Source organism: Cebidichthys violaceus, unplaced genomic scaffold (assembly GCF_023349555.1).
Source record: "Cebidichthys violaceus isolate CVI_PGR_0920_01 unplaced genomic scaffold, fCebVio1.0.p SCAF_3, whole genome shotgun sequence".
Taxonomy (NCBI): domain Eukaryota; kingdom Metazoa; phylum Chordata; class Actinopteri; order Perciformes; family Stichaeidae; genus Cebidichthys; species Cebidichthys violaceus.
In genome coordinates, this window is record NW_027176483.1 from 21,632,150 (window position 1) to 21,642,506 (window position 10,357).

The following is a 10,357-nucleotide window of genomic DNA, read 5'->3' on the forward strand; positions in this document are numbered from 1 at the left end:
TGTCGCTTCCCTTTACAATACATATATTACCAAATATTAACTATGGACGAAGATGCATTCCCTATCTGAATAATCAGGAATGCAGCGCTATTGCACCATCTCTGTTTTCATGCCAATGCGTATTGACGCACTCCAGCGGAGGAACCCGTCCCCACCGGTGCCTCGCCTCCCCACCGGTAATTGATGGTGGGGATGGTTCTTGTTAGTCACGTAAGAGGGGTGTAACGGCACAGCCCTCGGTCTCCACCAATGGAAATATGGGTAGGGCTCAACACCCATGTTCGGGGATCTTGATATATAACCTGTAAAACATCCCCGAAGGCTATTGTTCATCATCCTGCACGCGCCGCTGCTTTTTTGGAAAAAACTTTCTGTTGAATATTTAATCAGGTAAGAACAGATAATAAACAAATGAACTATGCATTGATTTGCTTAATGTTTCGTGCATGCATTTGAAGGAGTGCACCGTTGTAAGTTGATCTTTCAAAGTTTATTTTTGCGACATTAATGATTCGTTATTGATGCATTCATCCCGTCTCTGTCGGTTCTATGGAGAGGTACAACAAACAGCTGGAACGGAGTGACTCGTGGATGATTGAAAAGTATCAGAATTAAGAGAATATTTTGAATTTGCAGAACGTTTTTAAATATGCTGGTACAAGAAAAGTCCAGCATTCCAAATTGAATAAAATGATTAGGAACAAAATGTCAAGAGTAGATTTAAGTACAGTTTTGCGTGTTTTGAAGAACACTAATTGTTCATCACCTTCATCATTTCAGGATGGATCAGAAGTCTTATTTGGTTCAGATGAATGGGAATGGGGTCCACGGCACCGTCAACGGCAAGAGCCTGAACGGGGACGGAGTCAATGGGAAGGGAGTGAACGGGAACGCCGTCCGCCACGTCAGTGTGAATGGCAGCTTGTATCCGACCAAAGCCAAAAGCCGCAGGCAGAGATGGGACGTGAAGCCCTCCAAGATGGCCAACAACACGCTGAATCCCATCAGGGCCATCGTGGACGGGATGCAGCTCACCCCGAACCCGGATAAAGCCATGATCTCTCTCTCCATAGGTGAGAGGGTTTCTGCATGACAGCATCTGCTTTAAACACGTCTGGAGATGCAGCTCTGTCGCTTACATGTGATGCAGATATTCTATTTGTAATAATCCATTCATTCATAACTATAAAGAATGACTACCCCGTTAGAGTTCCAATTACTTTATAATATTTGAAACAAACCAGGCCATTACCTATATGATATGATACAATACATACATATGCATACATACTGTCCATTAACTAACAGTTCTATAGCTTTACACATATGTATGGTTTCATACACATACCCCATATTCCTGCTCCATATTCCTCGACTTGTATTTGTTTCATGTGTCGAGTGATGCAGACTGGTGTGTTGCTTTATGTTGGCGTCCCGTCACTGATGACTGAATGCATCACGTCACATCTGTTCCCCAGGGGATCCCACTGTGTTTGGAAACCTGCCCACAGACAATGCAGTGCTGCAGGCCATGAAAGACGCCATCGACTCCCAGAAATACAACGGCTACGCTCCTTCTGTCGGTGAGGTTCACATGCACGGAAGTAAAGAAATGTGAATTCTCGTTCGCTTCAAAAGCAGTACAAACAGATGCATGTGGTGGGTTTTCAGCTACATTATATGTGCATGGATAGATTACTGAATGAGCCCAGGGGCCCAAAGTGTCAGGGGTCCCCCTTCACCTGCAAAATGTCAGTCAAAGAGACAGAAACGAGACAAGAAAAGACACTAGGCCACTATAAAGTCTGTGTTCCTAGGTTAGGAGTTGTGGTGACACCTTTAGCATGTCAGAAAGCCACTCATGGCCTCATGATGCACCCTTCACTTGTATTTGGAAATTTAGTAACCAGAAATTGTCTGATGTCAGTGAATCACATGCTCATGTTTACCAACCCCCAGCAGTCAGTGAAGTGTGTAGTGGCGATTAAACGATTAAGCCGTTGCATTAATGCATCTCTATCTGTCCACCGGCAGGTTACCTGAAGAGCCGACAGGCAGTGGCCAACTTCTACAGCTGCCCTGAGGCCCCAGTGGAGGCAGAGGTGCTGACTCCTCAAACACCTCACACCTTTGCTCACACACTTGTTCTCTCATCATCATTCACCTGCAGTGCTCCCTTTTACATCTTGAATCACAGTACATGACAACTTAGGCGCATTCAGTGTGAATGAAAATGACATTTTTGCAGCACGCTTGTCAATATTCTGCTCATAATGAATTCTGATCAGATTGTAACACGTGACGCAGCACGTCTTGGGAGTTAATCTACAGGCTACAGTGACTTTATTGGGTGTTGTTGTTTGCATGGATCTATGGTTTTGGAGTCTATGCTCTCAAAAAATCAAATGCACCACGCTCTCTTTCAGGACGTGATTTTGACCAGCGGCTGCAGTCAGGCCATTGACCTGGCTATCAGTGTCCTGTGTAACCCAGGGGACAACATCCTAGTCCCATGCCCAGGCTTCTCCTTATATAAGACTCTGGCTGTCTCCATGGGCATCGAGGTCAAACTCTATAACCTGCTGGTAAGTAGGAGTGGGGTCCCATCCCTAACCCTAACCCTAAGCACAGACACGTACTCCACCTATTAGAGTATAATCTAATAGCTAGAGCACATAGTCATTTTGTTAGTCACTGCAGCTCTACTAGAAGCAAAGCCCAATTTCTTGATTAGATAAAATCAAGCAAGAGTTTTGGAGGTGTTTCTGTATATGGATATATATATATATGTATAAGTATATGGAAACCTAAATCACTTTAATTCAATTTATTTTCCAAATGAAGACACATTCGACTGACCACAGGCCAAAGAAACGACTCAGCAAACCCTCCAAAATGAATGTGAACGTCGTTGTTTTGAGAGGACTTGTGGGATGGAAACATTTCATCACAGTTTAATCACATTGCTGAGAGGCTTGCATCTTTGAAATAAACTGTTTACTATGGATGAGCGACCAGAACGTTGTCAGACTTAGTCAGTTGAGATGGATACACCATGTGACTGTTAACGACCTCATCCCGTCGCATTCTCCGACACAGCCTCAACGTAGCCTCGCCATAGCAGGTTGCAGTAACTGAGGGTGTGTCGTCGTGCAGCAATACAGTGTCCGCCCTCACCCTGACGTCCCGCTTTGATTTCCAGCCAGAGAAGTCATGGGAGGTCGACCTGCAACACATGGAGAGCCTGATTGACGAGAGGACGTCCTGTATGATTGTTACCAATCCGTCCAACCCGTGTGGCTCCGTCTTCAGCGAGGAACACCTGCAGAAGATCCTCAAAGGTTAGCTGCAGCTCTGCTGCTCTGCTTTGGTAGGAATAGGCAAGTTCCAAATCCTGAAAAGTCAGGGGACGGAAATTTGGACTAAGACAGCGTTTGCCTCATCTTAGTAAAACAATAGAATTTTTCTTTTGTTCTTGTTTCAGTGGCCTCCAGACACTGCGTCCCCATTCTGGCCGATGAAATCTACAGCGACATGGTGAGTGCAACCACACAGACGGGGCTCGGCCCTCTGTTACACCAGCGAGGCACATTTTCCGCCACAGTGACAGTGCAGGTTGTGTTTTATTTGGTGGTATTTGCCCTGGCTCTGGGTGATGGGTGGACAACCCCACATCAGCATAGGGGGGATTAGGGGCCGTGTGCTCTGAATGAGGCGCGGAAGCAGCGACCAGCGAGGTGGGTACGCTGGATGAGCGGGGGGGCATGGAGGTCAGCGAGGGCAAGCAGTGGGGGTGGGCAAGGGGCCTCAGGCTGTGTGTTGAACACGTTGCACATCGCCGTAGCGTTCTAACGCCGCTGTCTCCTAAACGTTTTGCTTTGACGTTTCTTGATTGAAAAGAGTCTGTGGACATCCGGTGTAGTGATGGGGACCTCGTCCAGGAGACTGCCGTTTGTGTCCCGTGTGAACCCAGAACTTTAGTTACCTAAACCTAACCGGGTGCCTTTATTAAGTTTTTGTATTGTTTTGATTCAACTTCGTGGTCATCTTTAGCTGAACCGAGATGTCTTTTACTAAACCAAGTAGTTTTGCATCGTTTTTGTTGTTTTCTCACGTTAAAAAACAGCAATCGTAATCCAGAGAGAACTTAAGTTTCTCTTGAAACGTAATTGAGAGTGCAAAAACAAAGAAAGCGAAATGACTTTCACCCAGGACACCGCTGTTCATGTCCAGTGAAACCAAAATCATTATTTGTGTTTTTGTTTTGTTTCAACTTTATAGTCATTTTAAACGTACTTGAGAGTGTAGTTTAGTTGTATGGGGACGTAATTTTGTAGGAGACATCAAATCACAGCATATTCCTGTATTAATTACCTTAAATGGTATTTTACAACTGAGTATTTTATCTTCATAATACCATGACTCCTTTTTTGTAAAATTAGAACTTAGTTCTCAAAATAGTACAACGCTCTTTACATAATATTATGACTTTTTTTCCCCCAAAATATTTTGAAGTTTCAGTGTTTATTGCCACAGCGTGTTCATATCCAGAATAACACCTCACTTGTTGCTAAAAGTTGCTGCATTGATTGATTGATTGATTGATTGATTGATTGAATGATTGGTTGATTGATGGTTGTCATATTATTAGTTGAAATTGGTTGGTACTAGCTTACGTAAGCACAAGAAACGATGATTGAATTTTGATATAATAATCTGAACATTTTATTTTTTTGTCTCAAAAATGAAAAATAAATTGTGATCGTAAACGGTTAAAAAGACATTTACCAAATTTAAATGTTTCCACGAAAACAACATTGCCAGCACATTCAGTCCAAAGCGCTGGCATCAATGTCGGCCTTGACAAGCCTTTACTGGTCAAACCTTTATTGGAGGTCATGCAAACATGTGCACAGATATCCACACGCACATAGACTCCTGAATACACACACACACACACACACACACACACACACACACACACACACACACACACACAGGCTGAATATTGTTGCTCAATAAAGATATGGAGATACGGTAGGAGTTGAATTGTTTACCAGTAGTTTTCCACCTTGGTAACATTCTGATGTGGTGATAACTACAAATGAATGGGGATGTCTAACAGGAACACACACCTTTTCTTCTTCTATACTTTGTCAATCCACGGTAGTTATTATTATACTACCAAAACATGGCAGCCACATGTTGGCTGTTCAAGAACACATGTGGTGTGAATATATGCGCGGTCATTAAAAACCTCAATAACAACAACCAGAGATTTGTGTCCATTACCAAGGCAGCTTCTTCCTTCACAAATTGTGCTATAGCTAACAAATTATTATGATTGTCAATGTGTGTTGAATTGCTTGCTAGAAGCTAGCTAACGTTGTTAAGCTAGCCAGCTAGCTAACTTTGATATGTTATGTGAATGTAGCTTAGTCTCCCTACCCGTTCCTTAAAGTCACAGATTACAGTAAAATGATTAAAGACTGAGTTAAAAGTTAAATCGTATACGTAGAACCGAATGCAAAGCCGCGATACATCCATGATCTAAGAAATCAAATGAGACAGAGAACTATGGAGACGGTGGCAGCAACCGCTTACTGTCGGAGAGCACCTTCACAACCACAGTTGTATTTCACAAAAAGTAAAAAGTCCTGTGAGTGTTTCTTTTGCTCAGCCAGGCCATTACATAACGCTCGCTTCTCTGTTGTTTCTTCTGATGGTAAATGCTTTCACATTTTGTCCTGTAGTTTGAACCCGTGCTTGTTAAATCGGGGCTGGTGAGAATGGAAAAGTTTGGAGTCGGGGGGTTGTTGGGTTCATCCACAAACCCTCCCCGTCCGACCGTTTACCACTGAACCCAAGTAGAGCAGGATGACTTTGCAGTTTTGTGGCCGCATGTGTTTCCAATCAATGCAGATGACCGGTTTTGGCGCAGAAAGAGCTTGTGCGGAATGGGGGCCATGTGGTGGATGGACAGCAGGATAGGGGGTGGGGGGGTGGTTGGAAAGCTGGAATAGGGGGAGTATTTTGCGGGTCAGGGGCCAGGGGTCTGAGAACTGCACCAGCAAAGCAAGGCTCCTGCAGTCCCTCTGTTTCTTGAGTGAGTAAATGATGTGCTCACAACGTATGTCTGCACAGTAGAAGTACTCTCTGAACCTCGCAGTACTGAACATAATGTTTTATGTAATCCTACTAGAAGGAAGGGGGGGGGGACAAACCAGACACCACAAACTGCTTTAAATTGGAGAGCTGTGCAGTCACATGTCTGATGTTGCTGTGATGTCATTCACAGCAGTCTAGCCAATGGGATGCGGGGCAGTTCCCAGCTCAGAGTCAAAGATGTTTGGCTTTAATGAGAACCAGCTTTCTACGTGGTTCCTGTGTGTTACCCTTCCCCTTAAAGCCTCTCTCCCTCCTGCCATGCTGTTCATGGGTTCAGTAGGAAGCTTCTGAAAAGCTTTAAGACTTGATATTTGTGTTATACATAGTACAAAATAAAGGATTGTCATTTGTAGCCTTAAATACTTTCATCAACAGTGAGACATGTGAAATGTGAAAAGGGTCGACAGTTGTGACAAATCAAAGCCTCGGTTTTGTTTTAGCATCTTTGGGTTCAGTGTGACTTTGTTGCTTTGGTAGCAGCAGACGAGCACATTGCACCACTAGCTTGTGAGCATAGTGGAGCCTTTAGCTGCTAAAGAGACCGATGTTTTTCTCAGGAGATGGTGGGAACTTGTTTGGAGCTTGGAGCTTGTTGGGCTTTAACCACTTGAATGCCAGGCTTCTAACACCGTACCATCCTTGGCTTTCCATGTCAACAACATGGCCTCCTTTTGACGGCAGAATGACCCGTGAGCATGGATGATTTTTGCCATCTGATGTATTTCATCTTGTTCCCGCTCCTGTCCTCAGGTTTTCCCGGGCTGCAGTTGTCCCTCCATGGCGTCTCTCAGCAGTGACGTTCCCATCCTTTCCTGCAGCGGCTTGGCTAAGCGCTGGCTGGTCCCCGGTTGGAGGATGGGATGGATCCTCATCCAGGACAGGGATGATATATTTGGATCCAAGGTTCGTGTAGATTTATCTGTGCGTTCGTCTTTGAGCAGAGAGACAACAAGAAGCCTCCAACAGATAACAGTTACATTCACCTAATACACTATGTCTCCACTGCAGATTCGACAGGGTCTGGTGAAGCTGAGCCAGCGTATTCTGGGAGCCTGCAGCATCGTCCAGGGAGCCCTGGAGAGCATCCTCAACAACACACCGCAAAGCTTCTACAACAACACCATCAGCTTTCTGAAGGTAAACACAGGGACGACGAGTAATATCTTTCTATATACAATAAATCACCATCTTATCATCTCTACATGTTACTCCGACAAAAATGCAACCTCAGCGACACTCTGGACCCTTACCTGGACGGTGCTGTAGACCCTCTAACAGCCAACGTCACGATTATGTCACCGTGTTTGCTGGAGGCAAACAAATGATAACCTGGGGTCAGACACAAATCGCCTCAGAGCAGTGGACTGAAGCTCCACATTGTGAATGTCATCTTGCTGTGTTGTTGGGTGCCAGAATCGATACTGCATATACGAGATGATGAAACGTGATTCTACGCTCTAGCGAGCGACATTACGGCCAACGCGTTTCAGAGACGGAGAGAAAACGTCGCTAAAAGTTAAAGCTATATCTGATCTATTGGAGAGATGCTTTGATGTCCACCATTGATGTTTCACGCCATCGTGTCTATTTGTGCAAAGCAGCGATTACTCCATGTTGCCGTGCGTAACGTGGTATCTTTAAGGACAATTTTCAATATAATGCGTATATTGTGCAGCGTATATTGTGCAGCATATATAAGATTAGAATCACAACTCGTACTCATATTCATAATCCCTATAAATGTATGTGACCAAAATGATTCTTCAAATATGTTTAAACATGTTTGAACTGTTCTGTTCTTCCTCAGACCAACTCTGAGATGTGCTTCAGTGAGCTGAGCACCGTCCCTGGGCTGAACCCCATCATGCCTTCAGGAGCCATGTACCTCATGGTGAGTACCAGCAGTGTGTTGGCTTTATCTTGTTCACCTTTATTTATGTTTCTAACAACAAAAATGTGAAGCAGTGGTTGCCACATCTCAAAATGTTTATAGATAAGTGGAACAATGAATTGAATTGAATTGGTACGCCATTTTGAGGAAGTCGCTGAAAATAATCTTTTACCTTTTTCATGTAGCTAAAATAATATGATGATGAAAAATAAATACACCAGATGAACCAAAGTTCAAGGTCACATGTCATGCTCATTTCAAGGCTCATACTTGTATGCTGTATTAGAACATGTTTACATGTTTTCATGTTATTTGTCTCATAGCTACTCCGCTGTAGAGTTTCAGTGGTGTTACATCACTAGTGTTTACTGCAAGCGGAAATAAACTGGAACACATCGAGAATGTTTACACTTAAAAACTGTGAAATGGTTTATATATTGTACAGTTGTGACCTCACCACTATATTTTTTGAATAAGGTCTACGTTTATTTCTCCATGGATTGAGCATTTTCATACTTTCACACTATTTACATAGCACCTAGACCTGCTTTAATACAAATCCATACAAATATGGGACCTTTAACAGGCGGTGTAACATGTTATAATATACATATTCCACATTCATTCATCTGTCCGACCTATGCTTGCAGGTGAATCATCATTCTACGGTATCTATATTACATTTAAGGCGGTTTGAATATGAATCAGAGGTTAACGTGTGTTCACATTTGTGCAGGTGGGGATTGACATGAATCACTTTCCAGACTTTAAGGACGATGTGGACTTCACTCAACAGCTGGTGACGGAGCAGTCGGTCTTCTGTCTGCCTGCCTCAGTAAGATAGTCAGTCCATAAAGACGGATAAATGATTTATTCTAAACTCACATTCAGAATAAAGATGTGTGACCGAGACCGTCCACGTTCTGCCCTCTCCCAGGCGTTTGAGTACCCTAACTTCTTTCGCATCGTGGTGACGGTGCCGGAGGAGATGATGGTGGAGGCCTGCTGTCGGATCAGGGAGTTTTGCAAGCGCCACCATCGGCCCAGCAGCCGCGACGGCAACGATCTGGACCTGTGAGGAGTCAGAGCCGGACCAGTCCGACGACATTTCTCCTCGCGGAGACCAAAGCCTTTAGAGGACAGAGGAACTGTCCACTAGCCACATATAAAGAGCTGGAATCAGCTTTCAAATTCTATTCCACCGTCGTTAGGAAGGTAGAGATGTAGAAGTCGGACGTCAAAACTTTGTTAGTGTCGTCATCACTATGGCAACTAAAACGCTTGGGAGCGACACATTTGATTGTCCACCAATGGTGTAATTTGAACAATGAGCAGTCCTAATATTTATATTTTATACAGGCAGCGTAACAGCATATGTTCTTGTGTATTTATATAATTTGTGTAGTGCTTTGTATGTCAACGTGATGTAACCTCTTTGATATAAACTGCAGGATTGTAGACTGTGCATACCGGTCACGTGGCTCCTTTGCTGTCCCAACTATGGGAAGTGAATATATATATTTTTAATATCCATTTTTGGAAACGATATGCATGGATAATCTTCTGCATACTCAGCCGAGAAAGCGACTTCCGACTACATTGGCATGCTCTTTATCAGAACATTCTCTGTATGTTTGTATGTTAATTGTGTGTCATATTGAATCACACACATGTATGTATATATATATATCAAAAAATTGTATTTAGTACTTTCTTTACTAGCTACCTAATAAAAAACATGTTGACATGACTGGTAAGAACAAAGCATTTTGCATATCCATAAGAAGATGGTGAACACGGTAAACAACAACAGCATATTAGCATAGTCACTGTAAGCTTATGCTGTCATAATTAACATAAAAGGAATCACAATGCTGGTGAGCAACCTCCCTTTAAATACCTAAAGGTCCTGTAAGGCCACCATAAAATAACAGCTGAAAAATGTAATGTATTGTATGTATGTAGACCCACAGAACCATACAACACCTGGGTCAAGCTCTTTATTATGCATCCCTGTCTAATATGGCTTATTATATTTGAAGATTGTGAGACTTTTATCGTTGAATTGTTAAAATCTCTCTCTTGCAAATCGACAGCCTTTGTGCTGTGATACAAGATCGCCATCTAGTGTTGAACTGAAACGTTACAGCAGATTGCTTTACTTACAGTGAGACCTGGCCTTTCTGTGTGTTTATGTGTGTGTGTGTGTGTGTGTGTGTGTGTGTGTGTGCACTGCTACCCCTATGAGAAGAGTGACCTTTGCAACACGCTCCTCCCTCCTCACTTAAAGACATGGTG

The 10,357-nt window shown here is 43.4% G+C and overlaps 1 protein-coding gene across 1 annotated transcript; it reads left to right on the forward strand.

Moving 5' to 3' along the window:
* The first annotated feature begins 292 nt into the window (after nucleotides 1-292).
* On the forward strand, nucleotides 293-9,809 carry tat (tyrosine aminotransferase). The gene is made up of 12 exons (XM_068724051.1): nucleotides 293-390; nucleotides 781-1,073; nucleotides 1,479-1,583; nucleotides 2,035-2,102; nucleotides 2,427-2,585; nucleotides 3,203-3,341; nucleotides 3,485-3,537; nucleotides 6,919-7,071; nucleotides 7,177-7,305; nucleotides 7,976-8,059; nucleotides 8,796-8,894; nucleotides 8,997-9,809. The coding sequence occupies exons 2-12, from the start codon at nucleotides 782-784 to the stop codon at nucleotides 9,135-9,137; spliced, it is 1,422 nt and encodes a 473-aa protein (XP_068580152.1). The 5' UTR covers nucleotides 293-390; nucleotide 781; the 3' UTR covers nucleotides 9,138-9,809.
* The last annotated feature ends 548 nt before the right edge of the window (nucleotides 9,810-10,357 follow it).

Coding starts and splice junctions, on each gene's coding strand:
- tat (XM_068724051.1), top strand. CDS start 782: ATGGATCAGAAGTCTTATTTGGTTCAGATGAATGGGAATGGGGTCCAC. Junction 2,586..3,202: donor TCAAACTCTATAACCTGCTG/GTAAGTAGGAGT, acceptor TTTGATTTCCAG/CCAGAGAAGTCATGGGAGGT. Junction 7,306..7,975: donor ACACCATCAGCTTTCTGAAG/GTAAACACAGGG, acceptor GTTCTTCCTCAG/ACCAACTCTGAGATGTGCTT.